Source organism: Ruditapes philippinarum, unplaced genomic scaffold, assembly GCF_026571515.1.
Source record: "Ruditapes philippinarum isolate M1 unplaced genomic scaffold, ASM2657151v2 ctg7598_1_1_1_1, whole genome shotgun sequence".
NCBI classification, from domain to species: domain Eukaryota; kingdom Metazoa; phylum Mollusca; class Bivalvia; order Venerida; family Veneridae; genus Ruditapes; species Ruditapes philippinarum.
Genome location: NW_026853020.1, coordinates 16,957 through 41,527, shown reverse-complemented (window position 1 = coordinate 41,527; position 24,571 = coordinate 16,957). Strand labels below are relative to the sequence as shown.

General features: G+C 32.1%; 1 protein-coding gene across 1 annotated transcript; it reads left to right on the top strand.

The window, feature by feature from the left end:
* Positions 1-255: 255 nt before the first annotated feature.
* Positions 256-23,327, top strand: LOC132731856 (cadherin-87A-like). Its single transcript, XM_060718149.1, has 15 exons — positions 256-293; positions 473-490; positions 4,583-4,643; positions 4,957-5,031; positions 8,082-8,254; positions 8,755-8,811; positions 9,092-9,181; positions 10,252-10,347; positions 10,615-10,626; positions 13,491-13,616; positions 14,694-14,822; positions 15,225-15,309; positions 15,700-15,809; positions 22,495-22,579; positions 22,818-23,327. The coding sequence occupies exons 3-15, from the start codon at positions 4,586-4,588 to the stop codon at positions 22,928-22,930; spliced, it is 1,209 nt and encodes a 402-aa protein (XP_060574132.1). The 5' UTR covers positions 256-293; positions 473-490; positions 4,583-4,585; the 3' UTR covers positions 22,931-23,327.
* The last annotated feature ends 1,244 nt before the right edge of the window (positions 23,328-24,571 follow it).

The following is a 24,571-nucleotide window of genomic DNA, read 5'->3' as shown; positions in this document are numbered from 1 at the left end:
AAATTATTAATTAAATCCCGAAACCTTTTACTTTTCTTTATTTTTTTTTCATTTTTCTCAAGTTTGATTTTCTAAAAATATTTTGGATCATAATTATGTAGCTTTAATCCGTATCAACAATCTTATGCCATAAATATACAGTTCATATCACCAAGGACAACAAAAACACTTAATGGCATTTGGCCAAACGATATCGCAAAAATGACAAATACAATATATAAAAAGCCTATCCTTTTTGATTAAGTCATACATATTTCAGGATTTCAGATTGAAGTGCATCGAATTGTTTACAGGTTGAAAACTTCCTTTTTAAGAACATTCTTTAAAATCAGTATAAAAAAACATATTCAAAATTTTGTCTGAACAATAAAAGACTTTTACGGACTTATCTTACAAGTCGTTTTGCACGAATAATTATGTGAAAAAAAATATTTTATATAGCATTAAGACAAAAAAAACTTTTCATTTTCAGGAAAGCGACTTGATACGGGTAAGTTGGACAATTTTTACTTGGACTATTTTTGAGATTTTATTTTACAAGCTGCGAATAAATAATGGTAAGAAACGCTCTACACGATGTCCCTAAAGTGACAATCATTCTTTCTTATTTCGTAACAATATTAAATAATTTCCAAATGCATTTTGTGAATAGGTTAAATTATTTCGTAAATATGTAATAGTTTTTGTATTCGTAAAAATGAAATAGCATTTGTTAACAAAATACACAAAAAACCACACAAAAACAATGTTATATCACGTATGTAATATAAATCCGTGGTTATATCAATTCTGAGATACGAAATGTTTTTTTTTCTAGAAACGAAACAATATTACATTGACAGCGATTAAATGCAATAAAACATTACTTTGACTTGGGACTAAATCATATTATTGTGAAATATTTCAATTTTTCATGTAACAAGGCCTCCGGCTCAAATTTAAAATAAATCACAAAAATGATCTTATTTCATTTCTTCGTTTTTACGATTTCATTTCATATTGAAAAATCAACGAAACGAAAAAATCATTCTTACGAAATGATTTGACATTTTTACAAAAAAAAAAATTGAATAAACAACAACAACAAAAAACACCCCCACGCAAAAACAACAACAGCAAAAACATTACTTTTAAAGGGAATTTTGTTTAAATTTTACAAAATAACAAAAAAAGCATCACGTAGATCTATTTCACTTTAGGGGAACCGAAATTTTCTTGGACGCGGGCCGTTGCTATGCAAAATCGACCTCATGAAGTATTTTCTCGCGCATGCGCAATCTGCATAAGGCTAAAGTTTATCGCCATAGGCAAGTATGAAATCTATTAATAGTAACAAATTGCTGATAAGACAAACAGGTAGCTTGCGAATGGTTGGCAAAATATGGGACTGATAACAATAAAAAAGCATTGACATTTTTTATTCTTAATTAGAAATTTATTTTTCATTAAACAGTTTTATATTTTATATCATTAGAAAGGTCTGTAAACTCATATTTTACACATTAAGAAATAACTTTTCATAACATCAATTTTTCTAGATAAAGGGTTAAACTTGGTTCTAGAAAACTATTGAAAATATTGTTGAAGAAAATGAAGAAAGTCGATTAAAAATATGAAAATCCGCTCATATTAAAGAACTTTCAAATTTTATAATAATGTAATGAATCGACTGACTCACAAAAGAAAAACAATTATATAAGAACTTAAAAATTCTGCTGCTATAAAACGTATATAAATATTGGCTCTTTTTTGCCAATCAGTATATCTGTTAAATTCCTGTAGCAGGTGCAGGTATAAGTCAACTTGCATATACATAGAAATGTATAGTATACCTTCATAAACAATTTCAAGTAAGTAATAAATTGTAATAAATATAATGTCTGTTAACAAAAAGAAGGGCTTTGGCCATGAGTGCAATTAAAAAGATATGGATAAGATCAGGAATATATTTTTTAAGAATTTCCATTACGACCACGTCGAACTTATAAATAATTGAGATATACATGTTTTGCTGTAAAAAAAAGTGGAAACATATATATTAGCAAGAAAGAGGTCTGCTTAATTCTTCTTGAAATACTTCATATTAATTAAAACCCTTGAAAGAATCAAAGATTTGCATAACATTTGTAATCTCTCTCAGTAGGTCACCGACAATATGAATAGTATTTGCTTTAACATTCGAAGAAGATTAAAACATGTAAAAATGCACGTATTTAGTTTTCAGTTTACTTGATTTAATCCTATATCTGATCTGACTGTGGGGCCAAACAGAAAAATGTATTTAAGTATTTTTTTTACAAAATATTGAGCATTTAATGGCAACGAACTAACAAACATTTTTATCAAGTTTATTGTACCACATTTCATATTCTGGGTAAATGCTTCAAATGTCACTTGACAAAATTAATTCCAAAGATTGATAAGATATTTACATGTAAAAAGTTACGTTATTAGCTATGTCATGGTACTAAAACGCCCCAGTTGAATGACAACCGGTCATGTGTTTATCCGTTTGGCACCTTGCCTATCGAAAGAGTAAAGTGCCAATTGTGTAATATCATGTAATTACGGAAGCACAGAGGGGACATTCCGATTGTATATTGTATATTGTGGCCACGAGTTATAACTCAGAAAAAAACAAAAAACAAAATGCTATCTCGTGGCCACGAGATATAACTCAGAAAAAAAAAACAAACAAAAGACAAACAATCCCTATCTCGTGGCCACGAGATGTAACTCAGAAAAAAACGAAAAACAAAATGCTATCTCGTTCCCACGAGATACAACTTAGAAAAAAAAACAAAAAACAAAAAATCCTTATCTCGTGGCCACGAGTTATAACTCAGAAAAAAAAACAAAAAACAAAAAATTTGCTATCTCGTTCCCACGAGTTATAACTCAGAAGAAAACAAAAAACAAAAAATTTGCTATCTCGTTCCCACGAGTAAGAACTCGGAAAAAAAACCAAAAATTCGCTATCTTGTTATCAAGAGTTAATCGGCCAGTAAGCTTTTTATTCTATTTCGTTGACATAAAATCATTCTATAGGCCGCCATCTTGGCAAGTATGTCTACTCGCGCCGAAATCAACGAGCGCATCTTCGATTTTATTGGTCAGCTAACTCGTTACCACGACTTAGATGTGTTTATCTGATTGGTCGGCTAACTCGTGGCGAATTTTGTTTTTTGTTTTTTTTTTCTGAGTTATAACACGTGGCCACGAGATAGCGAATTTTTGTTTTTTGTTGTTTTTTTTCTGTTATAACTTGTGGCCACGAGATAGCGAATTTTTGTTTTTTGTTTTTTTCTGAGTTATAACTCGTGGCCACGAGATAGCAAATTTTTGTTTTTTGTTTTTTTTTCTGAGTTATAACTCGTGGCCACGAGATAGAGAATTTTTGTTTTTTGTTTTTTTTTCTGAGTTATAACTCGTGGCCACGAGATAGCGAATTTTTTTTTCTGAGTTATAACTCGTGGCCACGAGATAGGAAAATTAAAATTAAAATCGGAATGTCCCCTCTGTGCTTCCGTATGTAATACACGGGTTATGATTTTTTTTATCTCTAACAACCTGATGTTATATATATAGACAGCAAATCATGTTTTGCGTACTTAGACCTACCGTTTTAAGTCGTGTCAGCTCACTGTATTCTGGGCGATATAAATTGAAATTAAAGCCTTTCATATGAGAGTATAAGCCCTCACGACCACGTTTTAGGATTTCAGTATACTAATTATGATACTAGACGACCTTCATTTATCAAGACTCTTTAAAGGAATATTAGTTCAGGATCCACAACATCAAGCACCCTCAAATGCATCTAATGCATGTACTTTAAGAACCAAATTCATCTTTAGGGTTTCTCAAACTTGAAAGATCCTCAGCCCTGAATGCATAAATGCAGTGAAGGTCAAGTTAACTACTAATTTTAATTTTACTTGCTTCTTAAGGGCATCCGTGGTTAAAGTCGTTGACTTCAAACCACTTGCCCCTCACCGCTGTGGGCTTGAATCCGACTGGGCTTTGGATTCTTTCATGCGAGGAAGCTATCCATCTAGCTTACGGAACGTCAGTGGTTCTACACAGGTGCCCGTTCGTGCCTGAAATAATGCACGGAAGGGCACCTGAGGTCTTCCTCCACCAGTAAAGCTGGAACGTCGCCATATGACCAATACTGTGTTGGTGTGACGTAAAAAACAAACAAGCAAACAAACTTGCTTCTTAACTTTTGGTTAATCACCTAGATTAGATCAAATAGCTCATGAAAATGTTGATTACTGATAATATCTATTCTTTTGGTATTCGTATTTTTATTGCCGAACGCGAAATGCGCTTGCGGGAAATTCTACTTCTTTTTTTAAAGGTAATATCGCATTGCAAAAAGCACTATACATGTACGAAATGTAATAATTATAAAAATATTTACAGAATATTTACAGATATTTGTCCTTCATTTACATATTTGTTTAATTTTTTAGCATTTTTTCCGGACCTTATTATTTTCTAGTGTATTTTTTTTTCGTTATATTTGTTACATCTTATTTTCTTAAAATGTTTGTTTGTAATATGTTTATGTTTATAGATAATGGGGCCTAGCAAAGAGAACAAATCGTTACTATGGCTTTTTCTTCTTACATATTTACGTAAGTTTTTTTTGAGAATGATACTGGCACAAGTATTTAACTCAAATTATTTGTAAAAGAGTTTGACTTACTCAGAAATTATTTTCAAGGCAATTTTCACATGTCTCTGTGTCTTTTCATTTGAGATAAAAAGAGTTAGATTTGATGAATATATTGATAAAATCTAAATAATGACATTCATAAAGTAGAACTGGATGATGATAATAGATTTTTGACAAAGTTTCTGGATTTTCTTAATATCAACGAAATCAATTTCTACAATCGCCTACCAAGAATGTAATTTATACTGATATCAATTTTACCATATTTACAGTACCATGCAACTGCGAGGTACCCGTTGTACAGGATTGGCCCAGTTCCATCACCATTTCTGAGGATGTCCCTGTCGGTAAGCAAAATGCAAACGATTAACATTTATGATTTGTTTCTAAAGTAATATTTTATCACTTACTGTGTATACATTTATTTTAAAATGAATGTCAAATGGTTATTTTGCCAGTTTTCAAAATAATATTCATTTATTTGCATTTCGATAAAAGACCGCTTTCTTAAATGAATACAGCTAATTTATCACCTTGCATAATATGTTTATATGATTACTCTAATCAATGCCAACCACTATGAAATTGTTTAATGTTACCATAGTAGAAGCAACACATTTATGTTTAAAATAAATACTACAAACGTAAAAGACATCTCTCATGTGTAGTGGACCTAACGACTGCAAAGAAAAATGTACATGTTTAATTCATAAACTAGTTTGACTTATTTAAAATGACATGGAAAGGACAACTATTATTCTGTTAATGCAAATATCGCCCGTCATCGATGTTGTTTCTTCGGTCAACCCATTAGGTCAAATCTTTGTAATAAAGGCCTTTTCTGGTTGACATAGCAACAAAATGTAAAATGCTTTGAGAACTTTCTTGTCGAAACGTGCAAGTTTCATAGCATTTACTATTTTATTGACATTTCAATTATGCATTGTTATGCCGCATATAGCTCTCAACGAATATAGCTTTTCGGAGAGTTTTAATCGTCGACACATTGAATCGAATATAGCTCCAGATAAAGAGGTGCTGTAAACGTCAAGATGCCAAGTTTAATATATTTTTGGCAAATTTTTTTGATTTTATAGAGTGTGTGTTTTTAAAAAAAAATTGTATTGGGCGCTGGCAATGCCATATGTCCCAGACTGTCGGCCTCAGCTACGTCGTTGGTCGTAGAGCCGCTACGGAGGACTTCTCAAGCTGTCTGTCGAAGTAGAGATCTTCTCCCAAAGACAAAATTCTTCGCATCGTAGAACAAAGGAAGATGATAGTTGAAAGGCACCTCTTCCGGGAGGTAGGAGCATCTGTTAGAGCCACACCCTTCGCCGTTAGTTAGATCACACAAGCAAAGTGACCTAACTAGGTCACCCGTCTGGTGTGACATATGCACTCCGAGCGACGTGCACGCCGCAAAGGGCTGCAAAGGGCTGTCGCTGTGCGTTATTTAACTTACTCCATGACGGGAAGCTTAATTCCTCGAAGTGAGAAAACATTTTTAAATCGATGCATGCTGGTGAACTAAACGAATATCTCCCGGAGAGCTACATGCGTTATGGTGCAACGGATAAAGCTTCCCGAGCTATACCCGGCGCGTAACAATGTATGTATGCATTGAAGCGCTTATTGAATTATTTGAACTAAAATTAGATTTCTCTTGTAATTTACGTGAAAAATACTGAATATATCACTTTTGTTTTGAAAATTAACACTTTTTTGGCAATATTGACCTGAGATATTTGAATATCCAATGACCTTTTGTCGATAATTGTCGGATTTCAAAGTAAATCTTACGGATTATAAAGTATGGCATAACGGTACACATGGTCTATGTATAACTTAGTGTTACCGTCGCAACACGTGCCTAACTAGCCAACGTGACAAGGAGTTAATACTGTAGGTTGTAGGTTCGAATCTATATGAAACATTAGTATATATACTTATTTATTATTTTATTATATTCATGAAACTTTTTTGCATGTCAACCACTATTGTACGACTGTACACATTGAACTTATGAAAAATTTATATATATCTATTTATAAAACTTACGATATTTCTAAAGGGAAGACAAGAGAAATTAAAGAAATCCATCCACTAATGAGGCATATAGTTAAAAAATAAAGAAATCTGAAAAGTACGTCGAGGATTCAAACTTCCCATTTCCAATGCTATCATACTTACCACTAAGCCATCGGGACGTTAGTGTAAAAAACTTCCGAATAATAATCAGTCTGAGGTCAATACTGCCAAACAATAGCTTCAAATAATCGACAACATATTCACAATATCATAATCAGTTAAGTACTTGTCTAATATGACAGCTGATAATAGTTCAAGTCCTACTTTTGGTAAGTATCGTATCTTTGCAAAATTTATAGCTAAGAGCTCTCAAACATATAGAGCAATTCTAAAACACTATTTTGTCTCCTTTTGTATAATACTGTATTTAACGGAAATTTGTTGATTTTAATTCGATTGAATTTGAAATGTTATTAAAAAAGAATAATCTTTTCCAAGAATAAGCGCAAAAAGCATGCAATTGACAGGTTTATAAAATTAAACGATGCAAAGCATTTAATAGTTATATTCTACCAATAATTGCAATTGTGTTTTTCAAATTATGCCAAATGAGATTTTAAAGTCAGTTTTATGTTATTTCCGAATCAGAAAAGGTTGTTATTTATTAAGACATGTCAAATAAGAAATCAGACATTGATCATTTGTTTGTAAACACTTTTTCTGCCATTTAAGCGCAGGTGAACTTAGATTTCTTTAATTTCAGCTCAACATATGAAAATGAAATTACTTTTTTTCGCCCAAAAATTGCCATTGCAGATATTTTCTTTTCATATTTTGAATTAAATAATTGATATCCTGTAAAGTTGTTTTTTTTAAGTTGAAGCCAAATGTTCCAAAAATATAGGTCACCAGACCAGTCTGTAAAAATCAATTGAAATGACACAAATAAATGAAAATAATATTTAAATTAACATAATCGAATTCTGTAGATTAAAAAAAACACTTTGTAATAATAAAGTAACGTTTTGGAAGTCCTTTAACAATGTAAACATAATTGACATAAATGCAAGCGTCTACAACAAATTGTTCCGTATATACATGTATTAATCAGCTTAAATACAACATTGCCCAGAACTAATGATTGATAAAAAGTTACATTAACATTTTAATTCAATGTCGTCGGAAATAAATCATGACCTGGAGCTATTGTGGCTATACCGTTGCCTCTTCAAGTTTTTGTCATGCACATGTACAAGAGTGCGTGAATAGTATTCTCTAACACTTCGTAACTTGGACTAGACCTTTGTACCTAATTCTTAATGCTAACGGTATAACCCTAAAAAAATTTGACTTTGTTTTTTTATTCAAGGTTCTGTTTTGTTTAACTTCACCGTAAAAAGCGGAACTTTCAATGAAGATATCACAGTAAATACCCGTGGATCTGCAACATTTAACATCGTAAACATAAATCAGAATCGGGGCAACAATATATTCGCTCAGGTCATTTCAAAAACAGAACTTGACAGAGACGGATACGGAATAGTAAGCTCAGAACAGAACAATAACCTTACTATACAATACATCATATACCAATAGGTTTTTGATAAAAAAACACAGTCTTTTTCCAAAGATGAAAATACATTTAATCATGTTTTATATTATGTACTTATCGCACGTGTCATCACGTGCGTTGTATTGACTATATTGATAACCTATCATAATATCATGCCATGGTATCATGTAGAAAAGTAAAACAATTATCAATATACAAGGATTTATAAGCAGATCCTTCTATTTTATCAATATTATTATGCATGCCTTCCACTTTCTTTGCTATTCTGAAGAAATGTATTGAATTGTTTTCGATTAGGGGCTCATGAAAATACAGCTTTACATAGAATATGGAGCCTATCAAATTAATGTGCCTATTAACGGTGTGCAAAACGTTTCGTAATATTTAGAAGTAATTATAATATACATTATATGTTAGAAAATTAGATGAATACTAATCATACACACACAAACTTGTTTATCTCTTTCAGCCAGGTGTAGGTACGTGTACCCTGAAGTTCGTTGTCATTGACTTGAGAGGGAATACGGTAAATAACAAATGTTATCTTATATTGGTTTATGCTTATTTCAACTTTGATAAAAACTAAATATCCTTCCTCACCCATTATGTAAATATTTGCATTGAATATAGTTGTTCTAACATTTGTTAGATGTTCATGTTCTGATTAAATCAACAGTACAAGTAACAATTATTGGCACAAATAAGTTAATTTCTTGATATCTTTAAAAGAAGTTCTGTAAAAATTAATTACACACATACAGATGTTATTGTTTCACAGATATAATTCACTAGCCTTACATTTGTAGATTAATTTGGAGACAAAACTATACCTACGAGACGTTAATGATAACACACCGCGATTAGAAAACCGACCGTACCAGTGGATTATAAATGAAGTAAAATTATCATTGGATTAGAATTGCTTTCTCTTCTCATATAGTAACTTATAATAAAAAACGTATATTCAAAAATAGTGTTTTGATATATATTAAATAATTCTTAAATATAAATTGTATGGTATTGTGACAATGTAAGTAAAGTACACCGTGTAAAAGAAAGTAATGCAAGCATTTTATTGAACAATTAATTTTTGCTTTTTATTTGAATTCAAAATTTGTGTAGCACCTATAATTAGTATTTCATAATTATTGTTCTTGATTATTTAGTGCGTTGTGGTAAAATACAGAACAGTATGGAGTTCAGATATTCATTTACTTAGCCATGAAGGTTAATTGTCTGAGTGGTTAATTACAAATGTACAAACATCTAAACAACATTCATGTACCGTCACAAAGCACCCAAAAGCAAAACATGCAATTTCATTTTATATTTTTCATGTTGTAAGTTGTATAAAACCCAATACTATCTAGATTCGATTAAAGTTTCCAGGAAACGTAAAGTTTGAACTGTAGTTGTGTCATCGTTTCCCAGCTTACGAATTTAGTTTTGAAAAGATCACCATAAAAGAATGCTTTTGTCTCATATGTTCATATAAATTGCAATCAAGATTAATACAAATACATTTTGAAATAAATGTAAAGACTAAAATGCAGTAAACGATTTAAAATAAAAAACAAAATTTGTTATAAAAGGCAATATAATATATTTATACTGCGAGACAGTTCTGTGTGGAAAAAGGTAGGGGATAGCTCTATTGTTATTTTTTTTTACAAAAGTATCGTATGAGGGAATATCACTTCTTTCGAGATGAATCAGTCCATTCCAACACCAATTTTGCTAGCTAGGAAACGCCGCCATAACTACTGTTCAAACATTCAAACATGAATTTCGTTTCCTTGAATCGGTAGTCAAACTTATATAGCATAGCATTCTCTGATTGTCGTGTGAAATAACGCATCCTTCTCCGATAATGTTAAAATGCTTCAAATTTTCAAACATTAGTAACCAGTACTATAAATAATAATCATACAGTAATACTATCTAGTTTTATTTTTTTATTTAAAAGCACTCTCAGAAAGGAAATGAAACCTTTACCAATGTTAAAGCGACCGACTTAGATGACGGATTTAATGGTAATTTGGGAATAAGGTTTAAAATGGAGGTAATTTGTGTTTACAGACTATTTTTCTTTTAATTTTAAGACAGCATAATTGCTTATTTTGATGTAGAATACATAAGAGAAATAGCGTACGCTTCAGTTCGCTTCAATTTAAAGTTGATTCTATCTAAAATTATATTAAAGAGAAAAATATGACTAACAATGAAATTTACAATCATTCTTCGTTATTGAATTCTATAATTTGTCATTTGGTTTATTTATAATTTATAACAGTTTTGTTAACCTTGTGTATTTTTGTTTACTTTCCAGCCGTTAGCAAAGGTAAGTTTTCAATTGTCCAATGATTTGTCTAAACAAGTAAACATGATACTTCAACAAGGTAAATTTGATACACGTAGGGTATTATAATCGAAGAGAAATGTTGTTGTAAATGAAAAGTTGATTCATGTGTGCATTTGCGACAAAATTGCAAATATGCAAACAATTATGTAGAAACGATCATAGTCATAATTCCTGAATATCCATATGCGAGCTATTAAATCTGATCTACAACATAATCAAGTCAATAGAACGATATTTGCATAATCTGTTAACAAATATGGCAGAACGAATTGCCGTATGACATTTCAAAGTATGCGAAGTCTGTCTGTTTTTATAGCAAAAATAGATGAACGTATAAGATTATCTTAATTCATAACATGAAATTATTCTTTTAATTAATTAATTAATTGGTAAATACCGACTATTTCCTCATCCAAAAAGATCAATTTTATAGGCTCATTTGTTTTCTTATCAACATTTCACGTTAAAAAGTAACAGGAATCATCAGCAAAATTATCTATTTTTTCTTCTGCTTAACAAAATGCCCAACAATTAACAATGATTATTATCGGAATTAAAATCAGGTTAACTTCCACGACATTTCCAGCAACTGCAGATTTTTGACTCACAATATATTAACGCCAAAAAGTCATAACGTTCCTTAATGTACGCTTGAGTCAATTGCTTGATAATTCAGGAAAAGGAAGTAAACTCACGCATATTAAAAAAAAGATTGACTGTAGTATGACCCTATTACATGACAGCCCTAGTCATTCTATGGATAGTCAAAACTAAACTGTTAAATAACATTATATTTGTACGTTAACCGCCCTACGAAACCGGATTCTTTAGAAGGAAAGCATATATAAGAACAGAAAATCCATAATTATTTGTTTGTTCTGTTTCTGTTTTTAACGCCGATTTATTACATATTTTGGTCATATCTCGACGTTTGATCCACCTAGCCAACTTTCCTAGATAACTAGCTAGTAATTAACAATTTCTCCGCAAGTGACCGGCTTCTATTATTCCTTTCTGAATCGGCGATGACTCGTAGATCAATTGTCACCGAGAAATAACGCATCGTCAGAGGATTGAACCAAATACACTTGGATGTAAGAGGCCCTCGGACATAATACATTTCTCGCCTTGCCGGCTCTGGCTTTAAATGCGTCCTTAAGGGTCTAGAGATGGTACTGTGCCAAAAACGTACATTTGAAAGTAATAAAAATCGCTTCCTGATCATAAACAGGCAAGGAAATTGTATTTGAAAGGGAGCTCAAATTCTTCCTTGCAATGCATTGTATTTGTGGTATATGAGGAGGACTTTCTTTATCAAGTTTGATTTAAGATCATACTATAAGATATCTGCCCTAATGACTTATTTTGTAGTCGGTCGATAGAATATTCTGGACTTAAAAGGAGTATTTTTCAAGCTACCTTTGCTGTCTCTCTCTAGAGCTAAATAATTTGTAATGTAAAATTAAAAGTCGTTTTTCATTCAAAATTTAAAATAATGTTTAAACTAATTATTTGTTAACACTTTTCCTTATGAAAATATGGCAAGGTTTAGAGTTTTTTCTTTTTTATTAATCAGGTTTGAAAGCAAGAATGGATATATGGTTTCTTTCATGACAATTGTTTTTATTGACCTAGCTTTAATCTTTAACCTTTATTTACCTACAGTAGATCAAATAGGTTTTAAATCAAAGCACAGAAGGCGCTGTATTTGTTTGGGTCTCAGAATGTCAGAAAGGTGAAGGTTGTGAGATTATAAACCAATTTGTTTTGAAAAGTGCCCCCAATGCTTTCCAGCGTTTTAATTGTAGTAAATTTGCTATAAGACTAATTTAAACACTGATATTCAATCCAATGTTTATTTGACTTAAACAATTAGAAAAGAAAATGAGTTGCCTTAACTGGGATTTGAACTCCAGACTTCTCTCTTTCTAAGCGAGCGCGCAAACCCCTCGGCCACGGTGAAGTTATTTGTTAACAACCTGAAGAAAACTATATTATTCTATACACGGATTTATATTGTAATATAAATCCGTGTTCTATATTAGGGTTTGTAACGACGCTAACTGTTGTTTAACACAGATGTAAATAATCATGGAGCTTACTATAAGCATGTATGTCTATAAAGAATAAAACAATATTAGAAATCTTCGACCATTCGGGAAATATTTTGCTTGAAAATGAATGCGCCTGTCATTTGACCATCTTTACGCAGTGATCTCCCCTGAAGTTTTCGGCGTTAGTTTACATATAAAGGGAAGTAACCGCTTCAAAAAGCGGACTACTTTCGGCACTTGCAATTAACAGCATTAGAGTCTGAAATTTCGCTACCATTATTTGTTTGGTCTGACGACCCAAACAAATACAAATGACGAAATAATTTAGATATTGTCATATATTGAAACGAGGATTGTTTAAATATGTATCTAGAACGTAAGATTGTTCAAAATTGCGAACAGCACGGGGAAATGCAAGTTATCTGGTAGGTATACATGTTTATTTCGCAGGAAGACGATCTGAGTATTCCATTAAATTATGGTCTTATATTAAGAATCGTTGTCTCATTGAAATAAGGTATAAAGACATTTTTGATGAAATCTGTTCTGTATATGGACAAAATGAAATGTCTTTTTCATTAGCAATTTGTTAGTTAAAAAATTAAATGTGGATTAATTTTGACTGAGGATACACCCCATGCGCGTCGGCCTAAAACAGCAACGTCCGTCAAGATGGTTGCTAAAGTAAAAGAAATAAAAGAAACGTTTAGAACTTCAAAATACAATCATATGCATGAAACATGCATTCAAAAACCATATAAACAAAATATTTTTATTTTATATATTTAGTCTGCAAAACTTGCTTCGGAGTACGCAGCGACGTTCAACATGGATCCTCTTACAGGTGTGATAACACTGCATCGTATGTTAGACTATGAAAACCATAGCGTTTACCACTTTAACATTACAGCTACGGTAAATATAGATGACTTGCATCTTTTTTCCAATATGTTATCCTCCCGATATACTCGTACTTGTACTCGCCACATTGTACGTTCTTCTGACCGTCTGTTTTTCTGTCCATCGGCTGTTACCAGGCTGAAATGAAAGGTTAAGGTTTGTCATGGGGTTCATTTTATACAAACTGTAGTTCTTAGGTAAATATTCTATCTGTGGGTTAGAAAAGATCAAAAGAAGACCACATGAAGTGGCACATGATAAGTATGTCTGTCTGTCTAAACGCTCACCTTTCACACTCTTGTTATAGAGTTATAGAGACTAAAGTCTGTTTTTCTCTCTTTTTAAGACTATTAACGCTTGTCAAGAAAATATATTAAAAAGTATTTAAGAAATGTGTAGATCTTTTAGCTGGTCCTCTTACTTTTTTGTAAAGCAAGGGATTTTTGAAATTAATGTCGCTGGTGCTAAAATAGTTTTGTACACTGTTGCTTATAGATGCATTATCTATTCACTGAACTCTTTGAAATTCGTTTTTAGTGGTCAATTAACTCTGGATAAAGATCACTCGTGTCACACAGTCAAGGTAACCGGTGATACAATTAGATTTTAACACTATTCCTCGTGTAACCTTATTGTTGGACTGATGATTTTCATAATTGGTATGCAGATATCTTTGATGGCCCCTAGTTTTGATTGGAGTAAGGGGTCACTTAAAGGTCAAGTTCACTTCTGCTAATAATACATCGTACTACTTTAGCTTTTACTGCCCTTAATTCTTGACCGATATGTATTGAAATACATTGACAAATGAGCAAGTTCGGAGAACATCCATCGACTTAAGCGGTATGTGTTGCAAACTAATTTTTATAGCATCAGTGCTGTATGCAGTGTTGTTTGCTGTGTGATCGTAATTTTAGTAGTTTTATGACAAATGACCCTAAGACTTAATGCCTGTCACGTATAAATCATGCAATCCCTGGATAACTATTCCGTAGCCTCCTTATTGAGCTAACCTGGCGGAAATTCCAAAACGTGTTTAATACCTTATTGTTAAACATACTCTTATTTCGATATTATTATCATTGATTAAAGGATGAAAAAGGCAAAGGAAGAACGAGTGACAGTACTATTCTCACCATTACAGTAGACGACGTTCAAGATACCCCTCCAATTTTCACAAGCGGTTCATACAAAGCATTTGTACGTAATGATGCTGAAGTTGTAAGTTTTCTGTTTTGCTGAAAATGTTAACATGCTTCAGTAATAAGCTATATATGAGAAATAATTATAGAAATATAGACTCGTCATACTTAATTGCTGTTTCTAAGCGACTCAAACTATACAGGATAGAGAATTTTGAAAACTTTATTCAACAAATTAACTTAAAATATAATAATATATGCAGGAATCATGTTTTATCTTAAGGATATACTTTGTTTTGTGGTATTAATTAACGAATTATCTAACGTTTCTGATATTTTTTTCAAGCATTATTTTCTCGTTAAACGAATATTCTCAGGGAAGGTAACTTGAGCATTATTGTAATCAGTATTAAAGAAACCCTAACACGTTACTTAACATTGACTTAACAAAACACCGTTTAGATTTAGTTTTGTTTTGCAGAATACCCAGGTTATTACAGTACATGCTATAGATGGGGACACTGGATATAGGCCTATGAATGCAATGGGATATTACATCTCACCAGGTTTCATATTTATCTTTTACAATAGCTTATTGAATGTTTAAAATCATATCTCTCTAAATTTTAAAGATATCAGTTCGCCTTCGTTTTTTGAAATAAACGAGAAAAATTAACAGAATTTAAAATTTTCATGAAAACGATTACAACAAGAAACGCAAATGTTTGACACCGTATAATTATGCAATACTCAATTATTTATTACAGAGTGTTTTGCTAATCTGAACCCTTCTAATTATGAATATTTTCTGATCCGAATCTTACGAATTACGAATTTTACTGTTGTTAGCAAATGAAGTTCTGGTTATTGCAATTATAACTGAATATATTTTATAAATAATATGTTAATGGAAATACTGTAACTTCACCTCAATTATTAAACAAATTTTGATTCAGGCCGATGCTCAGAACTCTTCAGCATTAACGATCAGGGCGAAGTCAACACAAGACTTCGTATAGACACAAATACCGACGACTTTGATCCAGCATGTGAACTCACCGTTGTGGTAAGTCGAATTCGTAGATACAATAACGTAGAAAACAAATAATTCTATCGTTCATATCTATTTAAATTGTCATATTTATCTCGGATATGATACAAAAATCTAAATACCTATTTTTAGGAGCATTTTTAGTCGAAGTTTGGTAGAATATATATTTATACACACAGCCATTGAAACTCCTGAAATGATGCTATCTCGAAGCTTGTTCTCAAGTACATTGATTAAAATACAAACATCCTTAAGGGAAACAACAAGGTGCAGTGAGATCGGTTTTATTTTGACTATGTGTCAAAACACAAGACTACAAATTGAGGTTTTTGTATTCACCACCTTCTCTTGTACATATTGTATATAAGGTATATTGAATGGGTTAAGCTTGCTTAATCTCAATGATCAGTCATTGCGTAAAAATGTTATGTTATTTTACTGTTTTACTCAGCCAATAATATATGTCAATTTTATTGAATCGTCATTTATAGATGTAAATAATTGACATAAGCACATATTTACTTAAATACGTATATAAATAAGCGAAATCAAAGACTATATTTTGCAATCAAGACTATATTTTGCAAAACCTTGGTTTGTTGTTTTGTATTGTTTTTATACAAATGCACGTTGTATTTATTTCAATGTTAATACCAGGAAGTTACTATAAACTTTATATACTGCGCTAATATCTTAGCCCGCATGAGCTGTTTGTATATATTGTGCTTCTAAACGAGTGTATCATTAGAAATTACCAAGTTTATTCCAATCTCAATCTTTTGATAGACTAAAAATTTATAAAAGTAACAGAACATTGGACAATTTTGATTTGTTCCAAAGTCTCAGAAATAAGGTGCAGTATTTAGTTCACTCTGCAAAATCAAGTTATTTTACTAGTCAACTTGAGGAGAACAAAAATGATTCTAAATCTTTATGGAAATCTCTCAAAAATCTTCGGCTGCCATCTAAGAAAGGATCTTCTTCATCTAGTTCTAATATTTGTTTAAAAATTGATGAAAAGGTTTGTTTTGATAATAAACTTATTGCTGAGACTTTTAACAATTTCTATACAACTGTTGCTTGTAAACTTGTTGAAAAACTTCCTAATTTGGTCAGGTTTTTGTAAACTCATTTTATGCGGAAAGAGGTGTTTATCCTAATAGTTTTTCTTTTTCTCTTTTGTGTGAAAGCAAAGTTTTTAAATACTTAAATTCACTAAGTGCTAGCAAAGCCATTGGCTTAGATGGTATACCTTCCCGGTTTGTCAGGGATGGGTCACCTATAATTGCAGGTCCTATAACCCACATTGTCAACTTGTCTCTTATCCAAGGTGTAGTTCCTGATGATCTTAAGACTGCTAGAGTTGTCCCCCTTTTTGAAAAGAATGATAAACTTTCTGTAGGTAACTACAGGCCTGTGTCAATTTTAAATGTAGTTTCCAAGATACTTGAAAAGGTAGTTTATGACCAAGTTGAAACATATTTTAAAGAAAATAAGCTGTTGTATAATTTCCAATCTGGTTTTAGAAATGGTTTTTCCACTGATACTTGTCTCATTTACATGACAGACTACATTAGGCATGAAATTGATAAGGGTAATGTGGTAGGTATGTCTCTGTTAGACTTACAGAAAGCCTTTGACACTGTTGACCATTCCATTCTCTTAATGAAGCTTCAAGCTTCTGGTCTTGGTGATGACATCATAAGGTGGTTTAGGTCATATCTTTCTGAGAGGCAACAGCTTGTTGATGTGTCAGGTAGTTTTTCTTCCACTTCAAGTATAACATGTAGTGTTCCCCAGGGTTCAATCCTTGGGCCCCTCCTCTTTTAACTTTACGTCAATGACATGTCAGCAGTAGTGAAAAATAGACCATTGCTATATGCTGATGACTCTGGAATACTTGTTTCTGGAAAAAAATTATCTGAGGTGGAAATTTCTGTATCTGAAGATTTGTCCTCAGTAAGTCAATGGTTAATTGATAATAAGTTATCGTTGCACTTAGGTAAAACTGAGTCCATTGTGTTTGGGTCTAAACAGAATCTCAGGTCACATTCCAAATTAAACATAAATTGTAATGGCACTGCATCCACATTCATCAAATATCTTGGGGTAACTATTGATCAGTACCTGTCCTTTGGTTACATGGCAGACTCAGTAATTCAGAAGGCTAACGCCAGGTTAAAGTTCCTTTACCTTAAGAAAGATTTCCTTACACAGCATACCAAAAAACTGCTTGTCAATTCCTTAATTCAGTGCCACTTTGACTATGCCTGCTGTGTCTGGTATAATGGTTTAACTCAGGTGTTGAAAAATAAATTACAGACAACACAAAATAAAATGATGAGATTTGTTCTAAACCTTGATTCGAGAGTTCATATTGGCCCTTCCCATTTTATATTCCTTAATTGGTTACCAGTTTGTAAAAGAGTTGAACAAATCATGTTATGTCACGTTTTTAAGGTTAAAAAACAAATGGCCCCAGAGTACTTAAGTGATTATTGTGCCCCCACATTAGTGGCGGGCATTTAGATTTACCATTGTCCGTCCGTCCGTCCGTCCATCCGTCCGTCCTTCCGTCCGTCCGTCCGTTCTCTTTTGTGTCGCACGTAACTCAAAAAGTATTTGACCTACAGTCATGAAACTTTACAGGAATGTTGATCAGCATGTGAAGTTGTGCACCTGGGTATTTTCGTCTGGATATTTTTAGTATTTCTAGAGTTATTGCCCTTGACATAGTAAAATTTTTCAATTTTCAACTTGTGTCGCATGTAACTCAAAAAGTATTTGACCTAGAGTCATGAAACTTTACAGGAATGTTGATAAGCATGTGTAGTTGTGCACCTGGGTATTTTCGTCTGGATAATTTTTAGTATTTTTAGAGTTATTGCCCTTGACTTAGTAAAATTTGCAATTTTCAACTTGTGTCGCATGTAACTCAAAAAGTATTTGACCTAGAGTCATGAAACTTTACAGGAATGTTGATCAGCATGTGTAGTTGTGCACCTGGGTATTTTTGTCTGGATTTTTTTCAGTATTTTTAGAGTTATTGCCCTTGACTTAGTAAAATTTTGCAATTTTCAACTTGTGTCGCATGTAACTCAAAAAGTATTTGACCTAGAGTCATGATACTTTACAGGAATGTTGATCAGCATGTGAAGTTGTGCACCTGGGTATTTTCGTCTGGATAGTTTTAGTATTTTTAGAGTTATTGCCCTTGACTTAGTAAAATTTGCAATTTTCAACTTGTGTCGCATGTAACTCAAAAAGTGTTTGACATAGAGTCATGAAACTTTACAGGAATATTGATCAGCATGCGTAGTTGTGCACCTGGGTATTTTCGTCTGGATCTATTTAGTTTTTTTTTAAAGTTATTGCCCTTGACTTGGAAAATGTTTGCAATTTTCAACTTGTGTCGCATGTAACTCAAAAAGGATTTGACATAGATTCATTAAACCTTATGGGAAGGTTGCTCAGCATATTTAGTTTTGCTCGCTTGTGGATTTATCCAGTATTTTTAGAGTTATTTCCCTTGACTTAGTAAAAACTGTTTCATTATGTTGTTATTTGTTCCTTGAGTGCTTGAGTGCTTGAGTTAGAATCGACCAACTTTACAGGAATAATGATCAACATCACTAAATTACAAGAATAATGATTCACATCACTGTGAAGCTATGAACCTGGGACTTTGCATGTGGATTTTTTTTTCAGTTTTGTTAGAGTTATTGCCCTTGACTAACAGTAGTATAAATTTGCAATTTCAACTTGGGGTTTGCTTGGGGATTTATTCAGTATTTGTAAAGTTCTTGCCCTTTACTTAGTAAAAATATTTTTAGTTTTAAAAAAATATTTGACCTAGAGTCATAAGATTGACAGAACAGTGGCGCGGTGGGGGCACCCGTGTCCTATGGACACATTTCTAGTTTTGTTTCTCAGGAATCTATGCATTCTTATTGCACAAGACTATGTAAAAAGGAGGATATTGTCTTCCTAAGGTTAAATGTTCTGTGTCAAAGTCTTTTAGTTTCATTGGTGCTAAACTATAGAGCAGTCTTACAGCTTGTATAACTGAAATTAACAAATTTCATCGTTTTAAGGTAGCCATCAAAAGTCACTTTTTAAGTAGCATGCAAGAGTTTTTCTTAAAATTTCTTGCAAGAAAATTTTATATGTTTTCATTTTTTAATTAAAATATTTTTCGTCATTTTTTGAAATTTGCATTAAATGTTTTCATAAAACTTTAAAAACTTTCTCTTTTTTGTATAGCGTAATCTATGACATGTTCTTTCCTTACATACTCATAACAACTGTGATAATTGTTTAATATAATCTTTTCTTAATATGCACGTAATTATTTCTTAATGTGATACTGACTTTTTATTTACATTACCTTATATTTTGTGATATTTTTTTTTCTTTTATGAAATACCTCTCTATGTCATGCCACCAAATGCTAAGGACCACAACGGAAATAAGAGTTTGCTCTTTTTGTGTTATCCTTGGTTTTGGGAACATGTCATGGTTTACATAATATAGTATTTATTTATTTATTTATTTATTTGTAATTGTTTTAATCTATATTGTGTTTGTTTATCATGTAACATGTTTACCTTTTTGCCGAAATAAATCTATCTATCTATCTATAAATGCCCTTTATTCAACTGGTAACATAAAAATTGTAACATCATCAACAACAACAACAACAACCATAACAACAACAACAACAACAACAACACGCATTTTACCTTTTACAGTATAATATACGGTAGCTTCATTAGAATATAATGGATTTTTCATTATTTTTTTAAATATACGTGTTTATTTTATGCTTTTGAGTGGAATACAGATTTATCTGTAAAAATTATATTTGATAATTTCACAGTGAAAATGATCAAATATAATTTCACACATTTCAAAGAAAGGACAAGTTTAAAAAAAAAATCCCATGCAGTACCTTACTTTAATTTATGGTTAAATGTCTGTATCTGGGCTGTTTAGAGCAAAACAACAATTTTAATTGTATGTGAGAAGCATTTCTATTTGAAAGACCCTGTGAGAAGTTAGCATTTCAATTTATATAGGAAAATCAATGATCAGCTGTAATACTAAGCTGCCTTGGGCATCTAGCAGGGCATTCCTAAATATAGTGAAAAAAATGCTCTGCTGGAATGCTCAGCTAGCTAAGCAATCTAGCAGGGCATACATATATATAGTGTAGAATTGCTCTACTTTAATCCTCAGCTGTCTTGGCAATCTAGCAGGGCATTCCTAAATAAAGTGAAAAAATGCTCTGCCGGAATGCTAAGCTGGCTAGGCAATTTAGCAGTGTATTACTAAATATAGCGTTAATATGCTCTGCTGGAATGCTCAGCTGACTCAGGAATCTAGCAGGACAGTCCTCAATATAGTGAAAAAATGCTCTGCTGGAATGCTCAGCTGGCTAGGCAATCTAGCAGAGCATTTTTTTCACTATATTTAGGAATGCCCTGCTAGATTTCTAAGCCAGCTGAGCATTCCAGCAGAGCATGTTAACGCTTTATTTATTAATACACTGCTAGATTGGGTAGCCGGGCATTCCTAAATTTATTGTAAAATTGCTCTGCAATAATACTCAGCTGTCTTGGCAATCTAGTAGGTTATTTCTAAATATAGTGTAAAAATGCTCTGCTGGAATCCTCAGCTGCTAAGCTATCTAGTAGGGCATTCCTAAATAAAGTGTAAAAATGCTCTGCTGCAATGCTCAGCTGGTAAAGCAATATAGTGGGACATTCTAAAATATAGTGTAAAAATGCTCTGCTGGAATGCTCAGCTGGCTAAGCAATCTAGCCGGGCATTCCTAAATATAGTGTAAAAATGGTCTGCTGGAATGCTCGGCTGGCTAGGCAATCTGGCAGGGCATTCCAAGATATAGTGTAAAATGCTCTGCTTGAATGCTTAGCTGGCTAGGCAATTTAGCATGGCTTTCCTAAATAAAGTGTAAAAAAAATGCTCTGCTGGAATAATCAGCTGGCTAGGCAATCTAGCAGGGCATTCCAAAATATAGTGTAAACATGCTCTTGCATGTATATGCATATGTCAACTTTTACAATTACTTATTGTCTGTAACAAACCACAAGTAAATATTCTATAATAAAAGATGAAAATTATTAAATCCAAATAAAATCCCTTGAAATAAACAACTTTTAAAAATGGCGGTAGATAAATGGTATAGACTCACATATCCTTCCGCTTTATAAAATTTATTAAATTAGGCACTTTTTCACCTTTTTGAAATATTTGTTTTAATGATTAAAACAAGCCATCATAAATGTTTTTGTTTAAAATAAATAATATCATCGCCATTTAACGTTGATTTTAGAACTTATTTTTCAGCTAAAGTCTTCTTGTATTTATGAGTTAAAGACCTTTTCGGATGTTTTCATATAGACATATAGGCAAAATTAAAACTGTTCAATAGAATTTCTTTAAACTTGGCATGTTGTTAAAATATGATAACAGAAACGATTTAAACGGAAAAAAGTAGGAGTCACCGTTCTCGTTATTGAGTTATCTGCCATTGAAATTCTATTGAACAGTTTAAATTTTGCCCAAGTTATCAATTAAACTGTAATCCTCTTTTGAATATGTTAACATACTCAACATTATCATGTATATAATTAACGGCCTGGTGAAATTCAATATACTAAAATATGTCTATGTTTAGGCACAGGAAGTTGATGCTGATCAAAGTCAACAGTACGGACCAATAAAGACGGAAGCAACAGTGTATGTTGTTTTGGGAACCAAAGGTAAAATAGTGTTAAAATTGGTATAGCTTGACACGCACATACACAAACATGCACATGCACACCATACAGTAGAATCTGTTTGTTTATTCTTTGCATGAATGTTTCTTTCCCATTATTCTCGTGAATAAACATTCCAACAAGTAGAATGTCCATTGTTTTTTGTAACGTTCATGTTATATGTAAGTATATCTACATGTTTTTATACAGTAAATTATTCATTTGTTATATATTTTAACAGAAACCCACAGTGAGTTTGAAAGAAGATGCAGCAGCGGCGGTTCAAACCTCAGCATAGTCATCAGTGTACAAATAGTTGGAACATTGTTGGTTACACTGCTTCTTGGCATTTAAACATTCAGTTAAAAAAAGTTAATATTATAATGTGCTTTAAGACTTATATTCTGTCAAGCTTATAAAAAATAATCTTAATTTCGATATAGTGAAATTTCCAATTCTGATTGTAATAATAGTTATTTTGATGATATTTTGCATATATTGATTGACACAAATACGGGATGCTTAAGTGGTGACACCGGCAATATACAGGTGAAGAATGAAAACACAAACCAGCAATGTTAATTTCATTACTTACAATTATTTACATTTTTTTCTAATTATTTTTCAACCAAATTATACAAACATTCGAATCATAATTAAATCATTACATAAAGAATGATTACATATTTAGAAATTTCAATTGAATGTTAATAATTATATTTGTATCCAATAAATGATTTTGCTAGCAGAACATCGTTTCCATTTCTGTGAATATGTGAGTAAGCTTACTAAATTTCGGGTATACTCGGAAATCATTGTCCGTCATTGCGGGATGAAATCTGGTAGCGTTCAGGAATCACGTCTAGCCACTGGGGATGCTATTAGATCATTTAAAGAATGTGGCACATAACCAATTGCAACATGTAGGTTTAAAGACATCAGAAATGTGTTAGTATCGTTGAAAAAGTGCGACGCGCACTTGCCTTAAATGACGTAGACGTAAATTCACATTTGGTCCCTAGCAATGTATGTTTCATAGTGTTACTTAAATGTATTAGTAGTAGTATGTAACTATTTTATGTATTGATATATTTGAATGAAAATTACATGTCTCATGCAAAAGTTAGGTTTCATGGTGTAAATCGATCATTCACATTTGTTTAATTGTTTAAATGAGATCAATCGACCAACACAAAGCTGAAAAAGTAAACACATTTTCTAAAAATATTCTTTATTAAAGAATACTGGATACTAATTTTTCAGCAGTCGAAACATACCTAACAAAGAACATTTTTTTCCATCTTTCATCACTTTGCACGCAATTGGTCTTGAATGTTTACTCCCTTTTATAAGCTCTCTTTAGTTTTATATGAACTTCCGTCAGATATCCATTAATGAAGTATCTATGAATAACTGGTCAGTGATTGTTACTTGTTAATTGCAAATCAGATGGGTTTACATCTCAATGTGTTCATATTTAAATTATTTATATACCTGAACAGCATATTGTATGATTCTTTTAAATATTACATTATTTATTCCTTTAAATAATTTTCATTTTTTAAAGAGAAATTTTATGTTTCCATAATCCTCCCAATGATAAGGCGAGTGATGGCCTATTGGTGAAAGGGTCTGCCTCTTAACCCAGGGATAATGGGTTCGAGCCCTTCTTGCGTCAAGACCATGTTTCTTTCTATGATACCATGTTATTCCAAATTATATTTTACAAACAACATTGAAAATTCAAATGATACTTGTAGCGCCGATATATGTCCAAACGTCGAAAAATGTCCAAACGACGATAAATGTCCAAAAATTGACGATAAATGTCTCAATCGCCGATAAATGTCCAAAACTCCTTTAACGATAATTGTCCAAAAATTAACGAAAAATGTCGCAACAAATTAGGTGTTCATAAATGTCCAAATCGGTTAACGATAAATGTCTCAACTTTTCATATGTTAATTGCACTCTACAGTAATGCATCAGCCACTT

Excerpts from the sequence above, each read along its gene's own strand:
- LOC132731856 (XM_060718149.1), top strand. The coding sequence starts at position 4,586 with ATGGGGCCTAGCAAAGAGAACAAATCGTTACTATGGCTTTTTCTTCTT. Across the intron at positions 8,812-9,091 it reads TTGACTTGAGAGGGAATACG|ATTAATTTGGAGACAAAACT; the intron begins GTAAATAACAAA and ends TTACATTTGTAG. Across the intron at positions 22,580-22,817 it reads TGTTGTTTTGGGAACCAAAG|AAACCCACAGTGAGTTTGAA; the intron begins GTAAAATAGTGT and ends ATATTTTAACAG.